The sequence below is a fragment of the Oryzias melastigma genome, linkage group LG7 (genome assembly GCF_002922805.2).
Source record: "Oryzias melastigma strain HK-1 linkage group LG7, ASM292280v2, whole genome shotgun sequence".
Classification (NCBI taxonomy): Eukaryota; Metazoa; Chordata; class Actinopteri; order Beloniformes; family Adrianichthyidae; genus Oryzias; species Oryzias melastigma.
In genome coordinates, this window is record NC_050518.1 from 12,942,568 (window position 1) to 12,958,926 (window position 16,359).

Below are 16,359 nucleotides of genomic sequence, written 5' to 3' on the forward strand. Positions count from 1 at the left end.
ACATTAGTAGTTGACTTTCTTTCTTTTGTTTATGTTTTTTTTATTTTTCCCCACAGATTCCTCATCTTTTCAGCTGCTTCACATTTACCATTTGAAGAGGTAGAAATCGTAGAGCTTGATGGGGCATCGTAGTGGATTCTCTGGGTCTTCCAGTTGTTCTGCATACATGTCGTCTGTGACTGTAAACAAAATAAAAACAAATGCATCATAACTGTCAATAAAAATGCCATTTTCTCTTGGATATTAGATCCTTCAATGGTCTTACCTTTCTGTCCAATGAACCTCTCTGTTGCCTTGAGGTATCGGATGCTGGTACTTTTATCTTTAGGATTATTGGGACTCTTCCTGGTATGTCTTAACACTTTTGAAAAGGCCGCTTTCAAATGTTGATCCACCGTTTTCAGATGAAAATACCTAAAAATACATACATGTTAGTTTACAAGGGAGACTAATTTAACTTTAAGGTTAAACAGAAACAGCCAACCCAATCTCTGCCACCAGAAGATGACAGCACCATTGCTCTGAAACTCACTTTGTGTTGAAGAACATGAGAGTTGTAAGCAGTGTGGAAGGAGAATGAGCTCCCAGCTGTTTACATTCCCACAGCATTTCCTCCGTCACATGACTGGGGATAACGTAACCTGTAATGGAAAGACGATAATAAGAACTGCAGCGTAATACACACCTCACACCCAATTTAAAATAGGTTCTGTAAGAGTTGTGAAACAGCGGGCTTCACAACAACCTAACAAAAAAGTAACACAATTACCATTGAATTATGCATAAATATGCCATAAAATAAAACTACAAATACATTTCATGTTAAGTTTCTAACTGGACTTTGAATGTAATCAATCCACTTCGGATGTCTTTTATTTGTAGGATAATACATCAGTTTTCTCTAATCTGTTATGGCATTCAAATTATTACCTCAAATAAACATCAAACATTTACAGAGGATACGTTACTATTCCCCAAAAAGAAAATCTTGCTTTTAGTATTTCAATTTTCTCAAAGAATCTACTAGAAATGGTACAGATTTTAGGATGACATTTAGCCAACGTTAATCATAGTCCCATAAAACTAATGGTAACCTTTAACATAAAACCACACCAATGTAAAGACCTCACAGCCAAAACAGGAGAAACAAATCCCAATATCCAACTCTTTCAAGTCAAATTATTTCACTTTTTTGAAAGTTATGGTCATAAGTACTATTTATTACATCAAAAGAGCCCCCCCCCCCATTTACCTTCAGATTAGTTAAAAGAACGCAATGTTTACAAGAAAAAAAACTTTGGAACAAATACACTGGCTTTAAAAACATTTGATGATACCTAAAGGATGAACAGATGGCCTCCAAGATTCCAAGATTTGGTGCAGACTATGTGCAAAACGAGTGTAGTACTGATCTGAGAAGATGTCATCCACTCGACCGTTATCAAACAGATACTACAGGGAAAAAAAGAAGAAACGTGGTCCATTACTTTTATTACATCACAACAGTCAGCATCTGATGATTTTAGTGTGTTGGATGTAATGACAGCTTCCACCACAAATAAAACCACTAAATAACTCCAATTGTGCAATTGCACAAACCCCTCACATTTTACATGAATACTTGGAAAGCCCTTCTGCTTTACCATAATGTGACAAGAGAGGTACAAGTGACCCCTTAATCTATTATAAAGTATATCACATTTACCATATCCAGGACTAATCAGCGTTTGTCAAGGGATTTTTTCTTGTAAGATACACATTACAATTACAAAATCTTTATAATGAAAAGTGTGTGGAACATAGTGTGTGTTTGTGTGCCTTTGAGAAGCTCACTTTTTGTATACACAAAAAGATATAGTAAAGGACATCGGCCTCATACGACTCCTCCTCCAGTCCACGAGCCTCTGTCGTCATCAAAGACAGACCCATACACAGCTCAGCCACCGCACAAGACACCAAGTCCTCCTGAAAGCGCAGTGCCTGCCGTCCTAACAGAAAGACAAAACACCACCGATCATTGCATGGAAAAGGATGGAGGAAGTGATAATAAGCAGCCTTGTGAGCACAAGATATTCCATCTCTAATTTATGCTTAAAAAAAAAACGAATTAGCCATTTCTATAGCAATTTGTAGGGAAAACAACTAGATGCAACTACAACCAACTCCATTGTCTCAACTCAACTTCTGGAAATATGAATGAACATAAAAATAATATTCAATTGCTAAAGAACTTATTATGACCTTTATATTTTAATGAGGTTTGAGGGAATTTGCTTCAGAGCAGCTTTTAAGAATTTCACCAAAACGCTTAGTTCTACGGCTCAAAAAGAAACATTCATTGATAGTCGTCAACAAACAAGCCTAATCAGATCATGAGTGCTCATAAGGTTGGCTTTTGAATGGTTGGCTGGTGTGGCTGGATATTTGTGATGACAAAAGACGATTTTTGCCCGACTCAAAACTGGGAAAGTGGCCTAAAATTTCCATTTTAAAAAACATTTTTTATATTGGAATAAATGTAGCATAATTCTTCAAATTTTGGCATTTTTAAAAATGGTTTATAGGTAGCTTTTGATAGCCAACAACATTGGTATGTTTTGTTTACCCGAGAATTTAACGATAACATTCTTATAACTAGAAGCAATGATTATATCCTGATATTGAGAACACTTGAATAAAGTTAGATTTGCACCAAAACTATCATTATTCCTTTTAGTCTTCAACTCACGGCCTATTGGAGCAAGTTTGTTCTTGTCCGACTTGTCCAATTCAGCGTTTTTGCGCTGAGCCCAAAGCCGCCACACATCCAACCCCTCCTCTGGCTTCAGTGTAGCGGGCAAAAGCAGCTCTTGGACCTGCACTTGCTGTTGGCCTTGGCCGTCTACTTCTGCCACCACCGTCTGACCCTGTTCAGACACATAAACTGTTCACTGTGCTGTCGGGATAAACAGATTTAAAAGATTTTTAAACATCGATGACGGATGCCTACCTGTGCTATTACTTGCAGCTGCTGGGCTTCCTGTCCTGTCAGACCCTGTGTGTGCAGGATCTGCTGTTGAGGGTCCCAAATAAGCGACTGTGTGGTGTTTGAGTAGCCCTGCACAGCCACAGGGATGTGGATGTTCCCATTCATCAGCTGGGCAGGAAACAGGGTGTTTGCAGACAGCGTGTGCACCACTTCCTCCTGGGTCCCCATGCCACCAGAGCTTGTTATGCTGGAAACGGCCTGTGCTGTCTGACTTTGACAAGTCACATTTTTAAGCTTGTCATTCTCAACCGTGACCTGTGTTGGCATTGTTGTCATTGTTGTAGTGTTCGCTCCAGCAACCTGCACTGTTCCATAGGCATCTTGGGGAATGGCAATGTGTGTGACCTGCTCACGACCTCCAGATCCAGCAGGTGCAGAATAAACAGGGATGGTCCAGGTCTCTCCTGTAGGACTCGTGATAGTCCCAGTGGCGCTGTAAAGGTGTGAACTGTCCACAGTTAGGAGATCTGGTCGCAGTGAGACATAACTCTGCTGCTGTCCCTGACCCTGAGGAATAGCCAGGACTGTGGCTACCTGCTGGCCAGGAAGAGCATAAGACACCGTGATGGGCATGTCCACCTTGCGTTTCTTGGCTGGCTGGAGAACACCTGCTCCCTGGGCTGCAGCTATTGTGGTCCCCATTACTCTTCTCTCAGTACCATCCTGCTGTTGAGTGGGAGAGAGGGCTCCTACGGTCTGGATCTGGATTTGTTGACCTCCTGCAACAGCTGCCACCAACTGTGCTTGTAGCTGCAACATAATGGGTTAACTACAAATTGTATTTCTTTTTAAATCAAATTTTTTTTTTGCTGTTTGTGTACAAACCTGTTGGTGCTGCTCTTCTGTTAGGTCCCCGGGCTGAATCAGCTGTGCAGTGGTTACACCTTGTAGTTGCTGGTGTGAGCTAGAGGGTACTTGGAGAACCTGGCCCAGCATCTGGCCTTGCTGTTGACCTTGAATCTGCACCTGAAGAAAAAAAAAGTATTAGAAGTCTGATTTAGTATCCCAAATTAGGAAATGACTCTTATTATGTACAGAAAAACAAACCTGCACTATCTGTTGTTCTGTATTCTGCTGCACAGACTGTTGCTGGGATGCAGACTCTTGTATCTGCTGCTGCTGTGGCTGAACCTGCACCTGAACCTGGATCAGAAGATACTAAGTTTCAAAATTCTTATATTCAGAGGAAAAACTTCTAAAAAGACTGTTGGTGTTAAGGCAGGAATTTATAAACTTATACTTTATTTAAAAAAAACAAAAGCAAAAATAAAGATTTTTATTAAAAAACAAATTTATATTAAAATTGATGTTTACTGAAACTGAGTGAAATGAGTTGTAAAAAAGTATAAGATGCACTCCCTTGGTGAGAACAGGAAAGAAATCCCCTTAAGCAATGCAACCTGTTGTTCACCTTTTGATATATCCCATCAAGGGTTGCTTAAGCGAAGACACTTTCACTGTTTCGCACAGGTGGTTTGGCAGAGACACAACCCTGGCTGGGGTGACAGCTGGCAGACACAAACCCTTGGGGCTACATAGGCAGTAGGGTGAAGGGTCTTGCCTAAGCTCACTGGGAATCAAACACAGGTTTCCTGCACGCCAGGGCAGCCCTACAACCAATCATCTGAGTCATCCATCCACCCCATAAGAAGTATAAGATGCTATCTTTAAAAAAATAATAATGTAACTGCAAATATTCTGTTACAAAATGAGAAAAAAGATTTTTTTTATCCCAAAAACATGGTACACTACACTAATATATTCTTGTTGTGAAAGTCACATTAACATTTAATAATAAAGCATATCAGCTCTCATTGAACATAAAAAAAGCTTTGCCAAACTGAAGTAATATTTTTACGAATCACATTTTTTACCTTCAACTTCTTCTTCTGAATAAATCAAACTGTTATTAACAGCAAAAACTACACTCGAAACAATCATTAATGTTGCAATGCAACTCTGTCATCACAATGTGGGCTTTAAATGTAAAACTTTTAACATCAAAGTTATTCTAGTTGGCAAAGACAGGCACATTTTGACAACAACGTTTGGAAACTCCAAGCTAAAGTACACTTTAATATGTGAAACCATTACAATTCTGGATCAACAACTTGTTTATATATATAATGAACTCATAAAGAAAATAAAAATCAATTAATATTGAGAAAAAAACCTATATAGAATCTTCTCATCAAAGCAAAAATCTAAATAGTCTTAAAATTTACATTAGCCTGTGAGTTTAAGTGTTATAGATCTTAAAGAGTTGTCACACAAGGTCAATTGACTAAAAATAAGGATTCAAAAACAGACACGTAAGAAAAGTTACACAATTTCAACAATACTGTATTCAACTCAACCACAGCAAAACAAAATCTTTGACAAAAATTGCATTGAAAACTTATTTACCGGACATGCCAACTCCAACAGTGATCCCGCTACTTCTGTGCTGTCTGTGTAGATGCAGTTGGTCTCCTGTTGGTAAACCATGGTGGAAGTGGTGGTTGTAGTGTCTCCACTTTGTTGGCTAAATTCCTGCAATGCATCTGGACCTTTGCTGGCCAAAGACTCCAGAAACTCCTTCATGCGATGCTGGGGGATACTCCGAGCTTTCTGTCTCATTAGCTCTTCATAGGAGCCTGTACTATCCATGGAGTTGTTCATTGCTGCTGACAGAGTCCTCTGATGTGAAATGCACCTGTGAAGTAAATGTGTGCTTGAGTGAACTTTTAAACTCTACAAAAGTAACAAATATGAATCACTAAAGATTTTTTTCTAAACTAAAAAAAAATACCTAATACTTTATAAAACAATGACAACAAACATATTTAGAAAACAAAAACCACGGTGACATAAACTTGAACTATAGCTGGTGTATCGGTAATGAGACTGGGTAGCACGAAAGGGTTAACCCTGCAACTGTAAACGAGAAGGGACAAAAGCGCGGTCACTTTCCAAATCTGATGCACCGAGCAAAGTTGGAATAAAAACAACTGGGTAAAACACATCAGATCAATGCAGCATCTAGGTTGTTTCTTTCTGTAAGGTAACCTAACATAACCACGTCTAATAAAAAGCTGGTGATTACACAACATGCTAGGTTAGCCACGGAAAGTGCTAACTAGCAACGTGTTGTTTGCTAATTAAATTCAAGGTTCAGCAGAACATTTTGTCAACGAGTCTACAGGTGGCAACCTGTTTGCTTCGTGACTTAAGGTACCCATAACAAAGCACAATTGAAACGGACCCCCTTTTATTATAGCGTCACGTAAGCCTTATCTTATTTCTTCAAAGCTAACAAGCTAACATTAGCAAGCGCTTGGACTACCTCTTTCCTAAACAGGCCGAGGTTTGAGCCTCCAAAAACCGATTCTCTGCCTCCGGAATGGCGCTCCTCTTCAAACGACAGAGAAAGCAAAGTGATATTAATGTTTTCGGAGTCTAAGTAAAGCTGCACAGTTTTCTCCTGAAGGTTAACTGTAGTTTTTCTTTCTTCACACCACTAATATTTCTCAGGGCGCCATCTTACAACAAAGCTCACAAACCAATCAGAAATCGAGTTGTGGTTTGGCATTGCTCTCGCGATGTTTATGAGAGGTGTTATCGCGACAACTCGAGCTTTCTCTGCAGTTTTTTAAAGGCAGCTCACACGGGGAAAGTTACAAGAGCAGTAGCGTAGATACCAGTCCACCTTAAAACGAGGTTTTGCCAGAGAGAGACTCGGAGTGGCTCTCTTGCGTATGAATCTTTTAAGGTGGCTCCCAGAGGATAGGTTAAATTTTTGGCTGACTTGACTTTAAATTAATGAGTTTGAAAGGGGCCGGGGAGTTGAGGGTTAATTCCCACGCACTGAACAAATGTAAACCCGCTTAATGTTATAAACAAAGTGCGTACTTTATTTATCTTAATTAACATGATCGTAATATCAAAATAACGTGTTTAACTTTGTCTTTTGTCAGAAAAAAGATACTTAAATGAGAATGTAAATCTTTAAAACAATTACAGAACTGTAATTTCTGCTCTTTTTCAGTATGCCTGGGATTTTTAGTCAATGCTGTAATGCAGAGTATACATTGGATTTACATATTTCAAAATCATTAATGAAAAATCAAACTTTATTGTGGATAAATATTTAAAGGATTGGCATGCTTTAAAGATGTAAAGTAATATAACAATAATATTTCAAATGAAAATTATTTTAAGTAATAAATAGGGTACAATTACAAGTAATAAATGAAGTAAAATCTCACATCATACCAGGTCCAACTCTGGATCTCTTAACAATGATTCATTCCAATAAGAAAATATTTGCTTCAATAAAAAAAAAATTAAAAAAAAGATGAGACTTTTTTTTTTAAACAGAAGCGTTTATTGTTCTCTGTTGTCAAAGGACCCCCCTGAGTCTTAAACACAAAAGGTGTAGTGGCCCACACCCTTTGCTAGAAAGTCTGATATGGCATTTGAAAGCATCTTCTTTTTAACACAAGCTGAGTCAATAGAAAATTCATGGAAAAAGATGAGCTGAAATGTGGAAAAAAAGCACACATTCATAAAGACAACACTAGTTGTACAGAACTGTGATGAATGAAGAACAGTTCTGCTGTGAAGAAATCACAACCCAGATAAACTGTGCTGTCACACGAGCTTTAGAAATTTTGCAGTGGCAGGCAAAAAAAGAAAGAATGACAGCATCAAATGAAAATGAGTGTCAGCAACATTAATTTTCTAGCTCACACTGTGTAGGCCGAGATTACAAAATAGGTGATGCTACAAAATTGCATATGTCTGAGGACTCGTGGGAAGTAAAAATTGATCTTGAATGAATTAGATCTTTCCAGGGTCTTCTTTGAGGGTGACCGTTCTGTTGAAGATGAGCTGTAGTGGAACAAAAGATGATTGATGAAGTTAGTACCTCTTTACAAACACAAGTATTTTTATGTTGACCTGAATATACAACTATACTGTAAAAGCTTAACATTTTGCCTTAAATGTAGAAAACATCATTTTATTACCTTGTTTACAGTGCTGTCAGGGTCCAAAGAGAAATATCCAACTCTTTCAAATTGGAATTTGTCAAAAACTTTAGCTGTCTTGACTGATGTGTCCACTAAGGCATTGCGGATCACTTCAAGGGAATGCTGAATTTAAAAAAAGAAAAAAAATATGAGAACAATTTTAAAAAGATGACACAAGGCAATCCAAACAAGCCCTTTAAGGCTACAAGCACTCACAGGGTTGATGTCACTCAAGAAACCACTTGGTACTTCAGATGGATCCTCTGGGTGTTTGTGCAGGAAGCTACAAAACATGACATTCTTCGATTTAGTGAATATTCTGAATGTAGAGCCATAATACTGTGATTGAAAGTGACTTACAGCTTTTCATATAAACGCACTTCACACACCACTGGTTCGCTGACCCAGTGGATGAAGGCTTTTGGTTTTTCTGCAGTCTCAGAACTGCAGCAAGTCACCTCGAGTTCCACAACTTTACCCTCAGAGTCCTGGATGAATAAAGAGGAAAAAATGAAGTAATGCTTTATTTATAATAGAATAGTAAGAAAAATATTTAGAATGTTTAAATCTACATAAAGTAATTTAAGAAAAATCATCAACATCTGTGTAAAAGTAAAGCCAGGCTTCAGTTCTGAGTCTCACCTTGATGATCTTTTGGACAGAAATGACATATCCAGCATGTCTCAAACCAACAGGCTGATCTGGAGTCAGACGCTTGTAGCCTTTCTCCATCACCTGGTAACAGAAAAAAACAAAAAACAGTTAGCCGCTTTCCCAGTCCAAGGATTTCACAAAAAATAACTTACAGCCAACAATTTCTAACAAATAATAGCTGATTTTTATTATTATTTTCTAACCTCTCTGAAGTCACTTTGTTCAATGAAGACGGTGCGTGTGAATGGAACCGTGTGGCTTCCTTTGGCTTCATTGGCAGGAAAGTCTGGTACTCGAACATCTGACTGAGGGATCATAGAAATAAAACTGGTATGATTCAGTGAAATCAGGCATCTTGTAAAGGACATAAATAACTTCTGCTGGATGTCTAATTTAAGTTTTATTGCAATGAATTTACCTTGAAGTTTTCTGCAAGGTTGGTGATGGTGACTTTGAGTGGCTCCAGCACGGCCATGGCTCGAGGGGCAGAGTCATTCAGCACGTCCCTCACACAAGCCTCCAGCAGGTGGGGCTCTGTGGTTGTCTGGGAGACAGTGACTCCCACCTTAAGCAGAGAGAAAAGGTTAAGCAACAGCGTTGTGCCTCCAAGTTTAAGGAGTGTCTTCACCTTCAAGAACCTAATCATGCAATCCGCTCTACGTACTCGTGCACAAAAGTTGTTGATAGCTTCTGGAGGGAAACCTCTTCTCCTCAGTGCAGTTAAGGTGAAGAGTCTTGGATCATCCCAGTCCCTGTTGGAAAAAAAAACATGTGGTTTTTTTTTTTCAAAATAAAGAGATGAAAATAGTGAGATGGTTTCTCATCTGGTTGTTGGTTACATCAAGCTAAACGCTAATAAAAGTAATACATTAATCAACTATAAGACCACATGTAGAACTTAACTTTTAAAATGGATAAAAAAACACAGCAGCTTGTTGCAGACAAAATCAAGGAATGATTTGGTCATGACATCTGGAAGTTCAGGCATAATCCTTCATGTATGTAAATATTTTTGAGCTGCAGCTTTGTGTTTTTTAACTAAATCTGTGCATTGAAAAACATGTTTTATTAAAAAAAAAATAAATAAATAAAAAAAATAAGTAGAGTACGTCAAAATGTGGATCATTTACAACCAGTGATCTGATGGTTATGGTTGTAAGTACTAGCTATAATTGACTACTTTATGTATTTTACAATATATACTTTTTTTTTTTACCTGACAACACCAGTCTCAACCAACTTGATGATTTTCCTCTTTGACACAACAGTGTAGGTGAGGTTAAGGCGTCCGTATTCCCACTGAACGGGGCAGTACAGATCCAGCGCATTACACAGCCAGTAATATGATGAACGTCTGATGATGAGAACCACAAAAGGGTAAGAAATATAGCAAACAGCTCTGGTAAAGGAAGAGCTGTCAAATAAATAAATACATAAATAAAGGGTTCATACCTTGCTTGAAACTCTTTGGTACACAGAGAATGTGTGATGTCTTCTATGGAGTCACACAGGCAGTGTGTATAGTCGTAAGTGGGATAGATGCACCTATACAGAAAACAGGAAGTGAGGAAAAAGGTTTTTTTTTTTAAATGAAAATTCTAGTATAAAAAGAAAGCTTTATACCATTCATCTCCTGTCCGATGGTGAGGTGTGTATTTGATCCGGTAAGCCACAGGGTCCATCTTTCCATCCTCCATTACCATCTTCATCCTGAGCGTGGCTTCTCCCTCAGCAAACAGACCTTTCTTCATCCTCTCAAACAGGACGAGCGACTCTTCAACAGGGCGGTCTCTCCATGGCGACGGAGGGACGTTGTGGCCTTTCAGTTCCTCGCCTTTCTGATGGCACACATAGGCATGTCCTCTGTTGAAAAGCAAGAAACAGAACTCAGTATTGCAACTGTTGAGCAGTGATGCTCACAAACTGTACGGTTTACACTCACCTGCGGATAAGATCCACAGCGAGGTCATATAGTTTCTGGAAGTTGTCCGACGCGTGCGTCACATCGTAAGGTGTGTAGCCTGGGCAACAGTGACACTGGTAAGACTTTTGCAAAATGTCGTCATAGTCAACATCAAACCGATGACGCTCACCGAGCCACTCCACCATGTCCTTGATGGCAGTGAAGTACTTCTCCTCCTCCTTCTCAGGGTTCGTGTCATCGTATCTTAGAAAACAAATTCCATTGTTTGCCTACAAAGAATTGAGAAAAAATTGAGGAAAAATGTCTACAAGTGATTGAAACAGCTTTTATTTGATGCCTGACATGGTGGCTCTTACTTTAGCATAGCCAAAATTGAAGTTGATGGCTTTAGCATGTCCGATATGAAGGATGCCATTGGGTTCAGGAGGAAAGCGGGTACGGATCTAAAGAAAATTCAAACAAAAATATATGATTGTTAAAGGATAATATTCTTTCTAATATGTTAAACTAACATTTAAAAAAAAATTACCTGCCCACCGGTGATCTCCAGGTGCTTTTTCAGCAGGTTCATTGTGTTTGGTGTGACCACATAACCCTCAGTTGTGTAATTTTCTCCTGCCATGTTAGGATCAGGAATACATCAATATATACATATATATTTTTGCAACATAATGTCCAATCTTTCTTAGGTTCTGGTTTCCTTTTTGTACCTGGTTTGTGAAACTTGAGAGCCTCTCCTCTGAGCTGCTCCATTAGAGACTTAGTTTCTCCAAACCCCGTGTCACCTTGAAGAACAGTAAGCATGCTGACAGCTGCTTCAACCAACCAAACAGTGTTATTGAGGTTCATTACTACTTACCATTCACTGACTTCTCCTGGTTCTTCACGTCATTCTCTGCAACTTTAGCTTTCTGTGGCTGATAGAATTTAAAAAGTCAGAGTGTAATATGTGCATTTTTTATTTTTAAGAAAAGCTTAAGATGTATAAACTATCACTTTACCTTAGGCTTTTTCTCCAGGTCTGCCTCTGTTTTAGGTCCTAGGAGATGCAGAACCTTTGAAACGAGAATCAAAGTGAGTTGCAATATACACTAACAGCATGGCAAGACAGCAACAGAGTCATCTTCTTTCAGAGTCATGCAAAAAAGATACCTGCATATCCACTTCGTTTTTGATCACTTTTCCATCCGCCCACTTGAGAGCTGAACGTGCTTCACCTGCAACATGTACACATTTAGAAACCCCGTCTGTCTTTCAGGGTTCAATGGAAGTGATGACTTTGAGCCAAATAAGTGTGAGATTATACCCATGAGCAACCCCATGTTGAATCGGTACCTCTCCTTTAGCAGCTGTTCTTTGTGCTTCTTGATCACAGACTCGACCTGCACATCATTTTGCTGTCACTGAACACACCGATACTCAAGATCATTTGGGCAAATGTATAATTTCGGTCAGTGAGGAATCCTGCACTTACAGCATCTTCAATCTGCTCCGGCGTAATGACTATTCCCACACCACACGCCTCGTCAAACTCTGACTGGCTGATCGGATCTTGGGGGCGCGACTTTAGAAACTCCAAAGCAGCTAAAATGAAAAATGGCAGAAGTTTTAGAACTGAAAAGACCAACGAATAACTTAGTTTAATGTGAAGCACAATTACAAAAATCTTTCTGTACGTTTACATTCACAAAAAAAATTGGCAGTATATAAAAAAAATACCTGCAAGTTGCAGCTCTGAGGTGATTTTTCGTTGAGCTATATTGATAGTGAGAAACTCGAGGCGTTTGGTGTCTTTGAGTCGAGATGCCATACTGTACAACAATGTCCCAATGGTTTTGTCCATTGCTGATGTACCAAGGACACGCTGAGCCTACAAAAACAAAAATCACAACAATTGTTAGTTCTCTTCCTACAAATCCTAGTCTTTTTTTCTCCCTTTGGTTGCTTTACTAAAATAGTTCTCCCTGACTCTCTGGTCTTTTTTGATAGCTCCAACCTCAACATCCTTTGACCAATATCATCACTGTTACTCCTCTGCATGTGTCCAAACCATCTCAAACTGCTTCCCTACATTTATCTCCAAAACATCTCTCGTGAACTGATTATCTGATGATCCTATTCATCTTTGTCTCTCCAAACGAGAACCTCAACATTGTCAGATCAGCCTCACGTCTCTATTCTCAGAGCTACTGTCTCCAAGCTAACAACATGGCCGATCTCACCACAGTCATTTCTACTTTTCCTTTCATTCTTCTGCCCTTGACCCATTTCATCTCCTTGCCCACGCTTCTCCACCTTTTTCCCCTTCTTTTCTGTTCCTTTGGACTGTTGACCCAACAAATTGAAACTCCTTCACTTCACTGTCCCTCTTATTTACACTCAGGTACTTTGTCTAGCTGTGGCTGAGCTTCATTCCTCTACGTTCCAAAGCAAACATCCACTAGATGTTCCTCCACCTGCTCTCTGGTCATCACAATGTCATCTGCAAACATCATGGTCCACAGAAATCCCTGTCTGATCTCATCAGTCGGTCTGTCCATCACCATAGCAAACAAGAAGGATCTCAAAAGCTGAGCCTTGGTAAACCCCACAGTTACAACTACAGCACATCTCTAATAGTGTCCTGCACAACAATGACACAATTCCCTGATATTTCAGACTTCCTCATCCAAACCACAGCTCCTTTCTGCATCTCTTGTCATAGACTTTCTCTAGATCTACATGGAAACGAGTCCCTCTGAACTTCTCCAGAAACATTTAGCCTGTTTCAGTAAATTAAAATGACAATTATCATTTGAAAAAACTGGGGGGGGTAAAATTTAAGTTATGGATTAATGACCAATGTGTTGTCTTTGTTAAAGCTCCACATCATATTTAAGCTAAAGTTACCACATAATTAAAGAAGTGACAGGAGATAAAAATGAAAGTGAAAGTGCAGAACTTTGTGTTGTAAAAACTGCACGTGTTAAAAAAGAAAGATTATAAATACAGTGAGTGAGCTGTCTACAGTGTCTCAGTCACACTTCCCAGCTGACATCTGCGAGCCTCGTACCTGAACTATTGCGTCCTTAAGGGTGGCGCTCAGCGCTCCATTTTTTAGCGTTTCTTTCGCCTTCTGCTCGCTGAGCCCAATCGAGGTGAAAAGTTCCAACATATCCGCCATTGCTTCGCCAAAAATATCAGCACCGTACAGCCACGCCGCTACTTTATGTGACCCGTCTACTCCAGGAAAGAGCAAAGAGCGACTTCCTGTGTGATGCGAAGAGAAAAAAAAAACTGTCAGCAAATAGGAGACTTCAGAGCATTTGTCATTGACCAATTGGAAACCAGATTCATGCTTGATCCCGCCTACTTTGAAAAGAATAGCCAATCAGTTATTTGTTGACATAATTTAGGGAGGAGCTAAGGAAATTGTGGTAATGTTGCATCAGATTAACTCTTCTTTTTCGTTTCCAACACTGAAAGTTGAGATTTTTTTTAAATATATATATATATTTATGCCATTCAACATTTTTTTTTTTTTGACAAACAGTACCAAAATGTATGTCCTAAATTTGTGCGCTTTTAAAGTTTTCGTCATGTAAACCCTGTGAAACTTTTTGGTCGTCCATCCCATTAGTAAAATATCAAATCCACAAACTTCTTCCTGGTTATTTTTGTTCCTTTACTGTTTGTTTAACTCCGAGCAGATTACCATCCACGACTCTGGTTTTGTCTCTAAACTGATGTTTTTGAGTAGACAGCTGGGTGATCAAAACTAAGATGGCCACTCACGTGGTGTTAACATCAGGGGCCAAAATGTGGAGATCTTTGCCTTGCCCCACTTCAGAGCTACGACTGGATCTCACTCTTGCCTGTGGACAATCTTTTCGGTGGGTATAACTTAACTGTCTCATTGCCAATGTTACAGATTTTTGTTTGCAGTTTCATAGATTTCTGATGCAATAATACATTTTTAAATGATGGATTTAAAAAACAAGCAAAAATATAATTGCAACAAATACTCAATCAGTCCCATTTAGTCCTCCATGATCTACAATAATTAAAGGCTATTTGAGATTTATTAAATGGTCTATTTCACCCAAAGTCAAAGAAACACATTAAAAATAATTCCTAAAATTGATCTTGTTGCTGTTTTTTAAGCAGGTTTAAATCTCACGAATGATGAATCTTGAGAACATTTATTTTTCTCATGTACATATTCAACATTTTGTGGATAAACATTAGTAATTAGGTTAACCTTAAACTTTACATTCCCCCTTTTTGTATTTGTCGTAATGACATTTATGGATAATTTAGGAGATTCGTTTTTAAATATTAACAATATTATTTTATTACTCTGCAAATATCCCATTCATTGCTGTAAATGGATAGGTAGAAAACCATATTACTTAGGAGTTTTGGTAGTCAAGAAATGACTGTGTATTATGTCTTTTTTTAATCCCAGTAATATTAGTGTGTTGCGATCTGTTAAGTAAAATATGTGCAGGTGGGTGTGGCGGACATTATGCATTCAGTTTCTTAGTGCATCACACGCACCTCATCCACAGATGGAGGGAAACCGCAGAGAGACACTGGACTGGCGTGATGGGAGGCCGGGTGTGGACTCTGACTCAAACCGATGACCTACTGTGGTATCACGTCTACACAAACCAAAAGAAGCAGGGAGGAGGTGACCACAAAAGGACCACTGCTTCAGTCCAGGAAGAAAACAGAGCAGAGGAGATATATGAGGCACCAGCTGTCACGGATGAGAAGCAAAGCACCATGGAGGCAGAGATGCTGAGAGACTACTTCCAGCTGCATGTGAAGATGGAGGATCTATACAAGCAATGGGGAGCAGCAGACTCTCACTTCAAGAAAACTGCTGATGTTTTCACTGGTAAGTGCATGTTTGATTAAAAAAAAAGTATTCAAAAAAAAAAAAAACATTTTAATTAAGAGTAGCTTCACTTTAGATAGAAGTAAAGAGTTGTCTCCATAAGCATGGAGTGTTAGTTTGAACAATTTATGACTTATTATCACAAATTAAAAGAATCAAATATGAAACCAGGCAATTTCTGGTATTTCTAGATGCTAGAATAAAATAGGGGAAAAAACGAGCGTAAATAACAAAGATAATTTTCCTTTCACATTCTTTTAGGGCATTCTTTTTTGTCCAAACTTTTTGCAAGAAGGGCCAAATTTGGTCAAGTGAAATTGTGAGGGCCAACCAATCAGCTTACATTCTTTCAACCCTTTTAATGACATTAAATGCAAATAACTATTTAATTGATTTTTTTAATTTCCTCACATAGAACACAAATAATAATAATAATAAAAAATTTAAACTTAAATTACTATGAATTTTTGATTTGAAGTCCAGAAATACAATAAAAAGTCTCAAATCTGGGCTCATATGATATGCTACATATTATTTAGTATTTCTTACTGTTAAATTCTACATGTAAATCACGTGAACAGGAAAATACCTCAAAATCATCTTATTCAGAAGTACAAATCATTGTGGTTTGGATCAAAGAAACAAATAAATCTGTTCTTCTCATTTGGCTCTTAATGTTTTAAATGTTGTGTTGTTGCCAAAGTTTTACAATGAATTATAATTTAATTTAGACCATCACAATCAATGAATTCTACAAAGTATCATTGATTATTCATGGCAGGAGGCTCCAGGCTGGTAGAAATTTGAGTGTTGGCTCTTTTTGCAGACAGACCGGTTTCAGAATAAATATGACTTTTAT

The 16,359-nt window shown here is 38.5% G+C and overlaps 3 protein-coding genes across 3 annotated transcripts in view; 1 reads left to right on the plus strand and 2 right to left on the minus strand.

The window, feature by feature from the left end:
* Positions 1–6,593, minus strand: part of LOC112159515 (glutamine-rich protein 1) — an 8,925-nt gene extending 2,332 nt beyond the window's left edge. The window contains exons 1-11 of the mRNA XM_024293629.2: positions 6,354–6,593; positions 5,435–5,723; positions 4,076–4,171; positions 3,854–3,994; positions 2,990–3,778; positions 2,729–2,906; positions 1,834–1,988; positions 1,338–1,452; positions 533–641; positions 266–414; positions 89–179 (exon numbers count right to left, since the gene is read on the minus strand). Coding sequence (XP_024149397.1) covers positions 89–179; positions 266–414; positions 533–641; positions 1,338–1,452; positions 1,834–1,988; positions 2,729–2,906; positions 2,990–3,778; positions 3,854–3,994; positions 4,076–4,171; positions 5,435–5,689 — 2,078 coding nt within the window. The 5' untranslated portion in view covers positions 5,690–5,723; positions 6,354–6,593. The remainder of the gene's footprint in view (positions 1–88; positions 180–265; positions 415–532; positions 642–1,337; positions 1,453–1,833; positions 1,989–2,728; positions 2,907–2,989; positions 3,779–3,853; positions 3,995–4,075; positions 4,172–5,434; positions 5,724–6,353) is intronic.
* A 778-nt stretch (positions 6,594–7,371) lies between these two features.
* Positions 7,372–13,878, minus strand: qars1 (glutaminyl-tRNA synthetase 1). Its single transcript, XM_024293654.2, has 23 exons — positions 13,671–13,878; positions 12,338–12,488; positions 12,093–12,202; positions 11,925–12,000; positions 11,771–11,835; positions 11,620–11,673; positions 11,478–11,535; positions 11,329–11,403; positions 11,148–11,233; positions 10,975–11,061; positions 10,788–10,887; positions 10,637–10,715; positions 10,318–10,557; positions 10,147–10,239; positions 9,911–10,048; positions 9,359–9,446; positions 9,113–9,259; positions 8,898–8,999; positions 8,683–8,775; positions 8,401–8,528; positions 8,257–8,323; positions 8,038–8,163; positions 7,372–7,900 (listed from the first exon to the last, which is right to left on the minus strand). Exons 1-23 carry the CDS (start codon positions 13,779–13,781, stop codon positions 7,850–7,852), a joined length of 2,325 nt encoding a protein of 774 aa, XP_024149422.1. The 5' UTR covers positions 13,782–13,878; the 3' UTR covers positions 7,372–7,849.
* Positions 13,879–14,026: 148 nt separating this feature from the next.
* The window catches only part of ogg1 (8-oxoguanine DNA glycosylase), a 4,422-nt gene continuing 2,089 nt past the window's right edge, over positions 14,027–16,359 (plus strand). The window contains exons 1-2 of the mRNA XM_024293655.2: positions 14,027–14,490; positions 15,169–15,500. Of these exons, the coding sequence (XP_024149423.1) occupies positions 14,381–14,490; positions 15,169–15,500 (442 nt within the window). The 5' untranslated portion in view covers positions 14,027–14,380. The remainder of the gene's footprint in view (positions 14,491–15,168; positions 15,501–16,359) is intronic.

Excerpts from the sequence above, each read along its gene's own strand:
- qars1 (XM_024293654.2), bottom strand. The coding sequence starts at position 13,781 with ATGGCGGATATGTTGGAACTTTTCACCTCGATTGGGCTCAGCGAGCAG. Across the intron at positions 10,049-10,146 it reads ACCAAAGAGTTTCAAGCAAG|ACGTTCATCATATTACTGGC; the intron begins GTATGAACCCTT and ends TCTCATCATCAG. Across the intron at positions 7,901-8,037 it reads CTGACAGCACTGTAAACAAG|CTCATCTTCAACAGAACGGT; the intron begins GTAATAAAATGA and ends GTTCCACTACAG.